This window comes from Ilyonectria robusta, assembly GCF_021365365.1.
Source record: "Ilyonectria robusta strain PMI_751 chromosome Unknown BGZ61scaffold_22, whole genome shotgun sequence".
NCBI classification, from domain to species: domain Eukaryota; kingdom Fungi; phylum Ascomycota; class Sordariomycetes; order Hypocreales; family Nectriaceae; genus Ilyonectria; species Ilyonectria robusta.
In genome coordinates, this window is record NW_025764456.1 from 233,600 (window position 1) to 248,207 (window position 14,608).

At 50.0% G+C, this 14,608-nt stretch overlaps 4 protein-coding genes across 4 annotated transcripts; 3 read left to right on the top strand and 1 right to left on the bottom strand.

The window, feature by feature from the left end:
- Positions 1-183: 183 nt before the first annotated feature.
- Positions 184-811, top strand: BGZ61DRAFT_555936 (uncharacterized protein; the record flags this gene model as incomplete). Its single annotated transcript, XM_046255642.1, has 1 exon — positions 184-811. A coding segment is annotated over exon 1 (264 nt), but the record flags the coding sequence as incomplete, so codon positions are not given.
- Positions 812-2,338: 1,527 nt separating this feature from the next.
- BGZ61DRAFT_591756 (CHAT domain-containing protein) lies at positions 2,339-6,298 on the top strand. The gene has a single exon (XM_046256697.1). It carries the CDS (start codon positions 2,553-2,555, stop codon positions 6,273-6,275), a length of 3,723 nt encoding a protein of 1,240 aa, XP_046099224.1. The 5' UTR covers positions 2,339-2,552; the 3' UTR covers positions 6,276-6,298.
- A 513-nt stretch (positions 6,299-6,811) lies between these two features.
- Positions 6,812-7,839, top strand: BGZ61DRAFT_459089 (uncharacterized protein). Its single transcript, XM_046246851.1, has 2 exons — positions 6,812-6,909; positions 6,970-7,839. Exon 2 carries the CDS (start codon positions 7,128-7,130, stop codon positions 7,695-7,697), a length of 570 nt encoding a protein of 189 aa, XP_046099225.1. The 5' UTR covers positions 6,812-6,909; positions 6,970-7,127; the 3' UTR covers positions 7,698-7,839.
- Position 7,840: 1 nt separating this feature from the next.
- On the bottom strand, positions 7,841-12,743 carry BGZ61DRAFT_428076 (ABC-2 type transporter-domain-containing protein). Its single transcript, XM_046243730.1, has 2 exons — positions 8,226-12,743; positions 7,841-8,172 (listed from the first exon to the last, which is right to left on the bottom strand). The coding sequence occupies exons 1-2, from the start codon at positions 12,685-12,687 to the stop codon at positions 7,997-7,999; spliced, it is 4,638 nt and encodes a 1,545-aa protein (XP_046099226.1). The 5' UTR covers positions 12,688-12,743; the 3' UTR covers positions 7,841-7,996.
- Between the last annotated feature and the right edge of the window lie 1,865 nt (positions 12,744-14,608).

The window sequence follows — 14,608 nt, forward strand, 5'->3', positions numbered from 1 at the left end:
TTGCCAGGAATCAACTTCATTAACCAAAGCTAGAGTTATCTAGTAACCCTAGATTATCAGGCAGATTGTTCGGTGTGGGCGTCGAGTCGGTGCAGTCGCTGTGCTACCCTGTACTGCCCAGTATATCTTCCGCACCGATATCTCCCCCCGCCACCCGAGCAACCGCTAATCTCGACCCTCCAGCGCTATTTCTGACGATATGGCATATGCTGTTTTCCACGGCGACGACGCAAATAATAGCCCGATTCACCAAGACGCTCGACTCTCGGAACATATACTGAGATTGAAAAATAAACTAGTACCAAGCTAACCTATGGCTTCCAATCTTTCTTCAAACAATTGTTGCAACAATTTTTCCAGGCCTCTTCCTACCTGACCGCGTGGTGCTTAAGAAGGTCAAGCCAGGCTGGCTTGAGGAATTCGAGAACGAGAAGCATATCTACGAAAGACTCCAAAGTCTTCAAGGCCGCGTGATCCCCCATTTTTTTTTGGCGAGGCACAATTTGAAGGAACCCGCGCGCTCATTCTCTCCGAGGTCGTCGGTATTATGCCGTGGGAGCAGAAGTTGCCGCCTATTCAGGCCGACGAGTTCAAGGAGCTTGTCGAAGTCGCGTTCCAGGAGCTTAACGCATTAGGCCTCGCTTGTGACGATATAAAACTGGATAATTTGATTCTCGTACAAGGCCGAGTTGTGCTAGTGGACTTAGAGTCGGTCTATGAAGTTCCACTGGAACACAGGGAGTATGTGTTCAACTCCGACAGGATACAACTTATGGTTGTATATAAGAGATATTTGGATAATTGCTACGAGGATGATTTCTAGATACAGCACTTTATACAAGCACTTATGAGCGAAGCACCATCTCTCTGGCTGGCTGATGACCATTCGGCTGGTTGGGCCGTGAGGGGGCCCATGTCTCCAGTCAAACACGTCTCAGTCCACATTCCTAAAGCCCGCAGCGATACTCGTGTCTTGTTTCAATGTTAATAACAACACCCACGGCACGGGTCTGTCGCCACGCTTCCTGGTGATCTTGTCAGTCTGGTTCCAGTCTTCGGATATAAGGAAACGCATCTTCCCGATATACCAAAAATGGGTGACCTCTTTTCACGTGTATCTACTAAACCATTATCTCCCGGTCCTATATGGATGATTAATGCGTACCTCGATATCGACGTTTTCTCGCTTGTATAATGAATTGTATTTGAAGAAAAACTTTACACAAGAGACCAAGATCATCGAGATCTCAGCGGTCTCTCACCTAAAATCCAATCCAACATCAGATTCAAAATCAGCACGCAAATTCACCCAGGTGACGATACCGCAGCAGCAGCCGCAGGGCACCGCTGAGGTGGAGGAGCCCATGGCGGTGGATTCGGGTCGTGCTGGCCTCGAAAACAGCAGCTTCCACCCCAACGCGGGCGCCTCCCAGTATGGGCAGCGTCAACGAAACGATATCGCAACGGCACCGCCAATCGAAGCAGGGACCGCTGGAGATACTGCCGAAGAGAAGGCACTTAAGGAATTGTCCAGCCTTGTCCAGGGGGAAGTTCTCGAAAGAGTGTGGCACAACCTGCAAACCTGGACAAGGCTGGTAACGGAGTTACTGGTACAGACCAAAAGATAATATATAGCCCCTTGGAGTAGCAGAGCGAAATCGCAGCGAGGTTTTTATCCTACAGCTAGATAGCTGTAAGTTTTTTTCTTGCTGATTTAGCTAGAAGGAGTTCTATAGGCCTAGATATAGGTAAAATAGCATATACAAAATAAATAAATAAATGAATTGTATTGGTAAATAGACCTTTCCCCTCCCGTTACCTTTCTGTTTGGTGAACTCCTCCTTGAGCTATAAGAAAAGAACCATACATAGTCGCTAATGTCTTTACCTGTTCCTGTTCCTCCCATCGACTACTCGAGTGGGAGAGTTTCTGAGTTATTGCGCCAAGTTCCGCCAGGTTGGAAGTGTTTGAGCCGTTGTTAGTGGGAAACCCATGCAGATGAGCATTGTCAGATCAACTACGGACAGGGGTTTGGGGTTTAGGAATTGAAATCGAAACCACCGTTTGAGCCAACCTTTGGGCATAAAACTCGGCTTGTTGTTTGGTTACAATCCCATTTGGATGCCTACAATTTTTCAAGTTTATTCTATTCATTACCAGGTTTTCGCCGCAGCTTGTTGCATCCTGAAACACGCTCTGCATGACCCAAACACAGAGGATTTCTTCCCTTGCACTTCAACTATTTATAACCGGGACCACTGCACGTGACATAAGCTGGCTCCAGTAATTCAGAAGAGGGGTAGCCGCGAGTCTTTCGGAGCTGAGCGAGAAATAAGAAAACAGCCAACGTGCTTGCATCACCTTCCTCCAATCGCAAGACTCCAATACAGCATATTAACTAGTCCATGACGACGGTTTGGACTAGGACTTACTCAAGAAACGGAATATTCACTTGGTCAACCTGAGAAAAAGACGCGAGGAGGGGATCACCCAGAGAGAAGTTGGACGCGGAGACCTGCTGAACAAGTCAGTCACACTAACGCACCACGAAAATGGAAGAAGCTGAAAAATACCTCACTCTGGCGCGAGAGATTCTTGAAGAGGCGGATGAAGATGATGACATGGCTATGATTTTGAACAACCTTGGTGTCAGGCTTGGCCAACGATACACGCTCACAGGATCGTTGGAGAATCTGGATGAGGCTATTTCAGTAACTCGAAAAGCTGTTGAAGCCGCTGAAGGAGACAGTCAAGATGAAGCCTCATATTCAACCAATCTCAGCACTTGGCTTGGTGAAAGGCACAACCAAACAGGATCAATTCCCGACTTGGACGAAGCTATCAAAGTGGCCCGAGAGGCCATCGAGCTTGCTTCAGAGGATCACCCAGACCTTGCGCAACTATCGGGGAATCTGAGCGCTCAAATAACTCGTCGATACAAACGCTTCAATTTCATGGAGGATCTAGAAGAGTCAATTAGACTTACCCGACATGCCCTCCAAATCACGCCATGTGGCAATGTAAATCGGACCAAGTGGTTGAGCAATCTTGGCGCCCAACTCAACGGCAGATACGGACGAACTGGATCATTAACAGATCTAGAGGAGGCCATAACAACAACACGTGAAGCTGTCGAAGAAACAGCAGAGGATGACCCGCTCTGGCCAATGTGGTTAGGCAACCTGAGCGTCCTACTTGGCGACAGATACATACGAACTGGATCAATGTCAGATCTAGAGGAAGCCCTCAAAGTAAGCCAATTGGCCGTCGACGCTACTCCAGAGGGCCATATTGAGCGGCCTTTACGTCTACATAGCCTCAGTACTCTTTTCAACAACAGATTCTCACGCACCGGTGCGATATCAGACCTTGATGAAGCAATTCGACTGTGCAGGGAAATCTTTCGTATTACTCCAGGGGATAGTCCAAATATGGCAGGAAGGCTGAGCTTTCTTGGAATTCAGCTGGGAGACAGATATTCCACCACCGGAAATATGGAGGATCTTGATGAGGCCATCCGTATTTCTCAGGATGCTGCCAAGGCCTGTGGAGCGGATGAACCCGACCGATGTCCAATCTTGAACAACCTGGGAATTCTTCTCGGTTGCAAGTTTCAGCACAATGGGGAGATGGCGCTGCTAGACGAGTCTATCAAGGTGGCACAGGAAGCCGTTGATGGCACACCAAAGGACTACCCAGATTGGTCCAGATGGTCAAATAACCTCGCGCTTCGACTTGGCGACAAGTTCTCGCGTACGGGATCAATATTGGACTTGGAAAGAGCAATCGGAATTGCCCGGGAGGTTGCTGAGATTATCCCAAAGGATCACTCTGATCGACCTCTACGCTTGAGCAATCTTGCGCACTTTATCGGTTTGAGATATACATACAGCGGAGCTGCGACAGATCTCGAAGAAGCTATTCGCTTCGGTCGAGAGGCGGTCCAAACTACTCCGGAAGATCAGCCGAGTCGGGTTGTTTGGGTAAATAATCTTAGCAATCGGCTCGACGAGAGATTCCAACTCTCTGGGGCGATCGAGGATCTGAACGAAGCTATCAGCCTCACTAAGCAATCTGTCGAGGCCACGCCAGGGTTCCATCCAGAGCGACCCAAATGGCTAAGCAACCTTTGCTTCCGACTCGGAGAGAGACACCTACGCACAAAGTCTCTTGCAGACTTGGACGAAGCTATTAAAGTGGGCAAGGAGGCCGTGGATGCTACTCCAATTGGCCATCAAGATCGATCCATGCGACTAAGCAATCTCAGTGCTCAACTGAGTAACCGGTACATCTTCGTTGGGGACATGAACAACCTGACGGAGGCAATCAACCAGGCCCGTGAGGCTGTCAGAGTAACCCCGAAGGATCATTTCTTTCGAGCTACCTTGTTGAGTAATCTTGGAATCTATCTTGCCGACATGTATAATAGTACTGGGCTATTGCAACCCCTAGAGGAGGCTGTTGAAGTGTCTAGAGAGGCTGTTCAGCTCACACCAGAAACCCATCCTGACCGGGCAAAATGGGTATACAACCTTAGACTTCGTCTTCGAGCTCAACATTCACAAACTAGACGCGCAGAAGACCTCGAAGAATTCAAACAATGTTTCGAGAGCGTACTGGGCTACACACAGGCACCCATCAGGACTCGTGCAATGGCTGGCCGAAAACTCCTTCTAGCCATGGACATTCAGCACGAAAGTGAACGGGCATACGATATAGCCAACACTACCATTCAGCTGGTTCCATTGTTAACTCCTCCTTCGATCCAAAATAAAGACAAGCAGTATCTTCTCTCGGAGGTAGTCGGGATTACATCAGACGCAGCAGCCATTGCGTTGCATGCCGGGAAAGGGCCAGCATCTGCCATCGAATTGCTCGAGACCGGCCGAGGTGTTCTAGCCAGCTCTCTTCGAAACATGCGCGCTGATATTTCTGGATTGGAAAAGGAGCATCCAGAATTGGCGCAGACATTCGTTGAACTACGAGATGAACTTGATCTCCAAACGACACAGAGCAGTGATACCACCCTTGAGGACAATACTGCCTTTTTTCAAGCCAAAGCCGATGCACGTCACAATGCTGGGACTCAAATGCCAGTATTGCTGGATGAGATTCGCAGCAAGCCCGGCTTCGAGCGATTTCTTCTTTCTGCATCAGAAGCAGAGCTGCGAGACGCCGCGACTGATGGGCCAATCGTTCTGCTCAACGTGAGCCCACACCGGTGCGACGCCTTGATTGTTGAGAAGTCTGCTATTAGAGTGTTGAAATTGCCTCATCTGTCTCAAAGCGATATCCGAAACAGAGCTGAGGACACTCAAAATCCTGAGCTGCTTGGGTGGCTCTGGGATATGATTGTTGGCCCTGTGCTGAACGATCTGGGGTTCAGAGAGCCTCCATCAGGAACATCCTGGCCACACGTTTGGTGGATTCCCACAGGGCCATTGGTCAGCCTTCCAATTCATGCAGCTGGGCACCATCTTGAGTTCAAGTCAGAAACAGCCGTTGACAGAGTCATCTCGTCCTACAGCTCGTCGATAAAGACAATCATGCATTCTCGACAACGTCGCCAGCAAACCGGGTCAGGTGAACCCATGAAGGCTGTGTTTGTAGACATGCCTGTTACACCTGGACACAAACCACTCCACTACGCGACTAGGGAAACCCAAGTGGTGCGTGCTAGTTGTCAGTCAATGGATCTTGAGTACATCCAACCGCAGCCATTCAAAGACGAAGTGTCATCAGCTTTAGAAGAATGTACCATTTTCCACTTTGCGGGACATGGAAAAACAGACAAAGAAAACCCTCTACAGAGCCAGCTGCTGCTCAAAGATTGGAGAGAGCACCCGCTCACTGTTGGGAGCCTATTGGAGGCCGACCTCGGTTCGAGTGCTCCGTTCCTCGCCTACCTCTCGGCTTGCGGTACGGGGCAGATTCTCGATGAGGCATCCATTGACGAGAGCATACACCTGATCAGCGCGTTCCAGCTCGCTGGCTTTCGGCATGTTATCGGCACGCTCTGGGAGGTGGACGATGAGCTGTGCGTTCGCATGGCGAGACTAACGTACGAGTTTTTGCAAAAGAACGGAATAAGTGACAGCAACATAAGTTATGGGCTCCACCATGCCACAAGATTTCTTCGTGATGACTGGGCTAGTCGAGAAGAAACCGAAAGGAAGGTTGCTCAACACTCAAGAGCTGTAAGGGATGCCTGTATAGAGGAAGAGGATAAGACTGCGCGGCCACTTTGGGTTCCCTATGTTCACTATGGAGCTTAGTACTGTATATAATTTTTATCGGTATTTTATTTATTCAATTATTTCCTAATTGTTACACTGGGTTCTCCTTACCGTATTCCACCTTTCATATTGTATGCGTCTTTGAAGACTTTAATATAATAAGTTTAGTGGAACAAGGTTTCTGTCTTACCTACAGACAGCAAGATTGTCGAAGTCAGATGGGTTAAGCTGAAGTTCAACACAGAGACCAGGGTGCAATGACCTCATTATTGAGCTACTGTCTCTTTTGGTGCATTAAAAGCTAAAGAGAGAAAGAAGAGAAAATGAGTTCTGCTCTTTAAATACTAAAGATTTAAGTGCAGATTATATTATATCTGCTAAGGTTAGCAAGCTGACATCTTTACATCTAAAGCCAAGGCAAACCCCGGCCTATAGCAGTCATTAAATAAAGAAAAAGCAGAGTGAAGCCCAAAAGCTGGGAGGAATATGCATCAGTGGGGCGATAACGCGGAACTTTTGCCCCCCCACTGTAGGTATTTGGAATTCTTCTCCCCACTGAGTATCCCTTCTAAAGACGAGGAGAATGTATCTGAAAACTCAGACCGCTATGTGAAAACTTGGACGTGAACTATTCTGTCTCTGTTCCAACTAACCGAGTCAAATTATCCTTCAGGTAAATCTTCTTCCCTTGTCACCCAGAATAACGCCCGTTCCTCTAACCCTTGCTTCTTAGCTCCTCCAGTCTAACACAAACCTGGTAAAATCGCGCACGTCCACAACGCCAAAGAACACCATCACGACAGCGGGCGGCCGACCGTGCATCACCTACCCAGATATTTCAACGTCTCTCACCTAAATCAACCAATTCTCCTGCTTCTCCCTAGACGAGGAATGCGTTCTCAACACGTCCTAACCGTCTCCGTCCCCCTGCCAAGCATCCTGCCTCCGCACCTTGTCCTGGCCGCGCTGCAGACTTACACGCCCACTTTGCGCCACAATCGCAGTATTAACCAGTACCGTGAGATTCCTTCGGACCCCAATTACACCGCTGGGGACCCCTTCTCCCCGCCGTGGGACGGTAGTGGGAGGACCTTCTACGTCTACGAGTTGACGGAGCTGTGGTCGGGGATTAAAAGGCGGGCCGAGTACCCTGTCGTCTTCCAATCGACACCCTCGGGCGCCTGGAGTCGTGTCAAAACACCCCTGGGTATTAATGTATGGTGTGAATGGACTGTCAGGCCTCGGGCGCAGTCGCAGTCATCCACACCTTCAGAGAGCACGCCAAACTTCATGACAAACCTGGCAGACGAGTGGGAGTTGTATGACACGATAGTGATAGAGGGCAACATGCTCTTCATGCCGTTTGCTTTGCAGTATACCCAACGCGTGCATCAAGAGGTGTGCGAGAAGGTCATCGACGAGGTGTTCAAAAACTACGTCAACGAGGCAATTCCCCCATGAGTCGGGCTAGCAGGGAATATGGCGTCTTAGGCTAGACTTGGTGCTTACATTGGCACTTTGTACGAGGCGGGTGTGGAGTTTGGAGCTGAGATATGCTGGATAGACAATGACAAAGCCCTGACAAATAGAATAAAATTAAGCATACACATTCAAATATGAAGGCCAAAATTACACCTTCGACTGCTATCCCGCTATCTATCCTTTGAGTATGAAATCTCTCGATAATCTAAGTAGGTATATTAAATGAAGTTTGCCTTCTTACTCTATTGTCTAATAGTCTTTTCGGAATAGTCACCAATCTACGACTTCGTCTCTTTCTTTGGCTTGAACAAGCCCTTGATAACGTCCACCACCATTCCAAGTGGGCCAAAAATGTACCCGAGACCAAAACTCCAGCCTCGGATACGGACAGTGTAAATAAAAAAGTACACAAGCATCCAATTGGAGATGCAGAAAGCGAGAAATATGCCAAAATCTAGGTAGAAGAGTTAGCAACACCTAATATCGGAAAGGAGATTGTCGGCTTACCTCTCCACTTTTCATCGGCCTCAATGTTCAGCGTCTTGAGGAACTGGTTGCCATTGCTGTATGGGCAGTATTGACAACCGCTCGTGGCATCGGGATTGAGAAGGTAGCCGCCGGCGGATTGCGCAAATTCACCAGCGTAATCCTTGCATGTTTGATTCGGCGGAGCGTCGAACTTAGCCGTTTCTTGCGGATCACAACGCACCGGCGCATTGTTCAGTGTGGCCGCGAGAACACCGCCAATCCAATAAGTGGAAGGGTTCACCCAGTACATCCAGTACCTCCAGAAGACGGGAAGGGCCCCATATGCCCGAACTACACCATTGAATAGACCAAACATGACGAAGAAGAACGGAAGGACATTGGAAATAACCGTGAAGCTTGGCGCAAAGGCGCAAACCCACTGTCCCCAGCTGTCTACAAAGATGAAGAAGAGAACGGTCATCAAGAAGGTGTAGCCCGACACGGAACTCTCGGTTGATAACCCGGTAGGCCAGAACCACAGCACCCAGTATAGGAAGCCCGAGATGATGGCGGCCGGAAGCTCTGCAACGATGCTTGCTGTGCAAAACGCCACCCATCCGTAGATGCGTGAAGGGTACTCGCGAGTCTGCCAAAGCGCCATGTTGGTGAAGAATTTGGGCACAACAGCGTTGATGATGTTTGGAGGGATGGTGATGATGAGGAAACACGTGAACATGCGGTTCTGCATGTCTTGCAATGTGTAGCCCAGGTTCCAAAACGTGAAGCCATTGAAGATGCCAACAATGACGGCGGTGAAGAATTTGCCATACATGTAGGAAGGATCTCTCCAGTACTGCCGGAACATGCGCTTGGTGAGCTCGACGCACTGTATCCATGTGGATGCCGCATATTCGTGGTGTTCTTTGGCTCCTTGGGACTCTTGTTGAACTTGGCTGCGCCTGATGGAATCAATCTCCTCATTGACTTGCCTGGCCTCGTCACTTCGAAGCCACTCCTCATTCCAATCAATCTTGGTTCCGTCAGGAAGCCTGTGTGGGCGAGCTGCTGTTTCCAGGACGAATTCCGCGACGTTCTTACTGGGAGGACACACAGCGCCGCGGTCGGCAAAGTACTTGACAACGTGCTGGCCATTTTGGCCCATTGGTCCGAAGTAGAAGGTATTGCCACCAGGGTTCAGTGCGAGTACCATGTCAAACTGCTCGATCAGGACGGAGCTCGGTTGATGGATGGTGCAGATGATAGCTTGGCCTGCGCGACTCAGCTTCTTGAGGAACCGGATAATGGAGTAAGCTGATTGAGAGTCTAGACCTGACGTTGGCTCGTCGAGAAACAGAAGAAGAGATGGCTTTGCAGCAAGCTCTACGCCGATGGTGAGTCTCTTGCGTTGCTCCACGTCGAGGGACGCGATGATGGCATCCTCCAGCTCGGTCAACTCCAGAAGATCAATGACTTTGTCCACATACGCAAGCTTGTCTGCGCGGCTGATGGAGGCATCCTGACGCAAGATGGCTGAGAATTCAATAGCCTCGCGGATAGTCTGGGTCTGATCGTGGACATCTCCCTGGAGGCAGAAACCAGTGTTTCGCTGAAAGTCGGCACTTAATGGCCGTCCATCAACCAGCATATCGCCTGAAATGACACCCATGGTCTGGCGTTGAGAGAGCGTATTGAGAAGGGTTGTTTTTCCGGCGCCTGAAGCACCCATCAATGCCACCAGGACTCCGGGTTTGGCGTAGCCGTTCACCTTGTTGAGGAGCTTTCGTTCTCCGCCCAAATAGGGCACCGTGTACTCAAGATCTCGCCAAGTAAAAGTCGACTGGTTATCCGTGATTTGTTCCAATGGGGCATCGTCATCTTGTGACGTAGTCTGAGACTCACCAAGCCCTGCGGGAGAGTTGGCGGCTTTCTCCTCGTCCACGGGAGCGGCTGCTGCTTGCGCGCGAGCCTTGGCCTTGGGAGTGTTGTTGAAGATCAGGGCACCACCGCCTCCAGAAGTAAAGCTCACTAGCTCTGTCACAATCATGGTAATGACGATATACAAAACCGTAAACGCAATCACTACTCCAAAGTTGCGCCACAAGTTCGAGCGGCTATAGTTGTAGGCTGTCCGAAGGTAATCGCTTCCCGAGACTGAGTGGGCATTGACGCCAGCGCCACTGACAGCACAGCCCTGATAAGCTGCCTGGACACCTGGACCCTGAGGGACAAGCTGTTCCGGCGAGCAAGGCAGTTCCTGATCATACAACTCGCTGCTCAAGACGGCCTCGAAACTGTAACTCAGTGGGTTCACCCAGTACAGCCATCCAAACCAGATGTAGTCCTTGAGCAGCTGTGTCTTGGGGATGACGTAGCCGGTAAAGATTACTAGGACATTCAACGCTATGCTCGAGAACCGAACCGCGGTGTTGATCTCGGGCGAAACACTAGCAAACATTCGGTAGAGAGCAGTGACCATGATGGTGGTGGTGTAGACGAAGAGCATGTAGATCCAGAACTTGCCAGCATCGACATCGAGGCCCGTCATGAAGTACATGATGAGGCCAAAGATACAAACCTGGATCGCAACGACTGGGAAATCGAGCAATACGCGCGCCAGAGAGATGGCCGACGGTCGGTAGAACGCGTAGTCTTTGTGCCGCGCGGCAACCGGTCGTCCAGAGACAGCTCGCATCAGCTCGGATAGTTGCAGCCAACCAAGGAACACCACTGAGAAGAAGATGGCGCCTCCGCGGCTGAAGACACTCTGTGTGTTGTTTGGCTGCCCGTAGAAGAGGGACCCAACAATCAGGCCGTTGGAGATGATGATGAATAGCTTCGTCCACAGCGTTGTCGTGTCGCCCAAAAGAAGCCAGGCCTCTCTTTTGGTGCATGCGAGCACCTGTCCAATGAACGAAATAGTGTAAGACGACTCGTCCGACACATGCTTCGACTTTGAGCCTTGGACAGCTCCTCTGAAAGTCTTGGCATCCTCATACTCGGTCTCATGTAGCTCCTCTTTGTACGCGGCAACATCGGCCAGCAAATCTTGGTAGCTCTGGGAGCTCCTGAATGCGCGCTCGAGCTCCTCTGGCGTCTTGGGTGCCCGGTTCTCGAAACCCGGACGGAAGCGGCGCTCGTGGGGGTCGGTGATGGCCGTCAAGAAGTCGGCGGTTGTTTGGCGCTCTGGACACTCGAAACCGAGGTCGATGAAATACTGCTTCGCTTTGTCGGCTGGGCCGCTGTAAATTTCGCGGCCTTGATCGATAACGAGGACCTTGTCCATGATCTCGTAGATTCCCTCTCCAGCTTGGTACAAGGTGACGAGAGTTGTTCGGTCGCTGATTTCGGTCATGATCCGGAGGGACTTTGCGTAATCCAATGCCGTTGATGCGTCCAGACCTCGGGTTGAGTTGTCCCACGCCATGACGGCTGACTTGGATGCGAGGGTCTCGGCGATAGAAACCCGCTTCCTTTCGCCGCCTGACACTCCTCGTGTGTAGTCGTCGCCCACAAGCGTGTGCTTGGTGTGGCTGATGCCAAACATCTTCATCAAAGCATTGACAATGACAGGTATGTCACCGCTGTCCTTTTTCTTCGTCTTGTTCATCAGAGCAAAGGTGAGCGTCTGCCAAACGCTCAACGTGGCAAAATGAATGTCATCCTCGTAGTTGTACGTCACTTCTCCTCGGTACAGCCTTTTCTGTTCCTCTGCCGGGATGCCGCTGTACGAAACGTCTCCCTCGACGGCTGCGAAGGATGCTCGGTTGTTGGTAACTGCCTTCAAAAAGGTGCTGCAGCCAGCGCCGGGACGGCCCAGGACGAGCATCATCTCGCCGTTGCGGACGCAGCCGGTGAAGTCGTGGATGAGAGTTCGTGTGGGTGGCTTTCTGAATTGGAGCGAAGGGAAGAACCGCGAGACGAGGCGATACAGGTCGGGACCAAAAGTACCGATGATGGCGTCGGGAAGCGTCCGTACAAATGATGTTGTGTTGCCGACGCCCTTTACTGTGAGGCCCTCGTAGACGACACCAAGTCTTTTTAGAGCACCTGCCTCTGATCGCTCTTCGAAATGCCCTTCGCGCATAAAGGTTCCAAGCTCAAATTCGTCTGCATCGTCGTCTCCTCCGGTTTCGACGTCTGTTTCCGAGTCATCGATGCGCGATTGTCGTGTTTGAGTTCTCGTTGCGTGGTCCCCTCGACTTCGGGTTGTATGGGGTTCGCTGGCGTGCGACTCGCCGGTCCTCGTCTTGTGCAGGCCGATAATGTTCTGCCTCAACATCTCGTACTCCTGCATCGCGCTGCCCTCTCTGACAGCCTCAGAGCCACGATCGCCCCAGTTGCCTTCGCCGACGGAATCATTGTCGGAGGAGGTGGTATTCGGATCCTCTGTTCGGTGAGAGGAATGGTCTGCAGTGTGTTGACGAAGCCGGTCCAGTGGGTTTGCGTCCATGGAAGATTCCATTCGACGCAGACCGTCACCATCGACACCGGGGCTCAGCATGTTGACAGTCGACGATGGTTGGCAAACTCTTTCCGTGTCTCGAATTCGTGATCATCCCTCGTCTATTTATCCAGTACAATCCATGGCCCCGGCGGGTTCGGCGACTTTCCGACAGAGACGCGCAGACAACGATAACGTTATGACCCACAAGTGGAGATTATTAATCTCTGGATTGTTAATCAGGCTTCAATATTGATGGAATTTGCTTTCAATAACGGGCTCAATACAGGCTAGTGATTTTTCAGCAACTCCCGTATCATGTCGAAACCTTCGCACATCAGCTCCCCACTTGTCCGGACTGAACGAGTCAGATGGTCGGGCTGTGACGTTTTTTCTGAAAAGTGGAGGAACTAAGATATGCTAGCTAATCGAGTTTTCACACAATCGCCAAGTCAAGATGGAGATAAGGGTCCTTCTCGGAAACAGCCGGTCGGGAAATAGCTTAAGTCCGCCACGGAGGTCGGTGGGGAGTCATTCCTAGAATGCGTGTATGCAAGTCGCTGACGGAATGACATCAAGCGTGTTACTACGGCCGTTTCGTCTCTTGGCAGCACCCGCTTTACTCCGCTAATTACTAATTGAAGAGTCGTTCTTGTACCTATTGGTCCGGTTCGGCGGACCATGGTTCGGTCAATTTAAGCACTGTCAATCGATTGATTCCATTCTATTCTCAGGACCCCTGGGTTAATCTGAACAAGACCAGCGCTAAGGCCGCTCTGTTTCACATGTGTATTTATTCAAATCACATGGGATTCGTGATCTTGGCCGCTGGGGAGGATGACCGAATTTCTCAGGCCATGAACTCACCGGGTATAGGACAGATCGCATCCATTAAGTTACAATAAAGCAATCACTTGATATTCAATGCCGATAAATGAGTTATGGGATTGCAGTTATCCATGCGTACAATGTATATAATCGGAGCAGAGAATGCGTAGGCTAGGTTGACAGGATACAGGGTAGCCTCAGTACTAGAAAACATTGAGGTGGTTTTATACTCGAATTAGACAAGACGTCCAATACGACGAATCCAATTCCCAGGTTCATTAGCAGCGACACGCCATTTTGGGAACCCGAGACTTCCCTCCACAGACATACTGGATGTCTCCATCTACTGAGCCATCCCTCGAACCAGAGGCCCAGCATTTAGAGCCAACAACTTCCATCTAACCCCGGACCCGGCATTCCGCCTGATAAGCGTAGACTCTAGCAGCACATCATTTTTTGCTGTTCAATGAGTCGCCTCAATTCGCATATGCATTCCTCAATTAGCGATCGCTTTATCCCGTCCGTTCTATTATCGCATTCTTCTCCAACTACAAGAGTGCATTGGATTGCCTGTGTTGCAAAATCAGCTCTTCACACATCCACAAGTGCCTCCAACTTAAAAACAATGGCAATAGCAGCGTTTTCTCGAATATTTACAAAGTTCCGACTGTTCCTGACTTTCGAACACTCAAGTTCATAGGGCAGATTCTCCTCATTGCGTCATCAGGGCGTAAAATTGGGCGCCCACGGGTATCCAAGGGTACCCGTGGGTAGCTAAGAATAAAACTGCTATAGGGTAGGTGGAATTTGAAAAAGTATAAAAATAAAATTAAAGATTACAGAAAGTAAAATAAAATTAATTCAAATACTTTATAAGATATACATACATAGGATATTAATTGGAAAGTATCTTTATTCTTTTATATTTATTTAGTTTTCAATCTGCTGGGTAGTGATAGGCTGCGGATCGCTACCCACCGGTACCCCTGTGTAGCTGCGGGTAGCGATTTAGAGCCCATCAATACCCATAGGCTTAAAATGGGTTGCCCACGGGCGTGTAACTTACCCATGGGCATCTGCAGCGCTATGCGTCATGGGGTCAGGCTTCTGATGTAGGTAATGCAGGGAGTTGAAGTTTGGGGATGCGCTTTCC

Excerpts from the sequence above, each read along its gene's own strand:
- BGZ61DRAFT_459089 (XM_046246851.1), top strand. The coding sequence starts at position 7,128 with ATGCGTTCTCAACACGTCCTAACCGTCTCCGTCCCCCTGCCAAGCATC.
- BGZ61DRAFT_428076 (XM_046243730.1), bottom strand. The coding sequence starts at position 12,687 with ATGCTGAGCCCCGGTGTCGATGGTGACGGTCTGCGTCGAATGGAATCT. Across the intron at positions 8,173-8,225 it reads GGCCGATGAAAAGTGGAGAG|ATTTTGGCATATTTCTCGCT; the intron begins GTAAGCCGACAA and ends TCTTCTACCTAG.
- BGZ61DRAFT_591756 (XM_046256697.1), top strand. The coding sequence starts at position 2,553 with ATGGAAGAAGCTGAAAAATACCTCACTCTGGCGCGAGAGATTCTTGAA.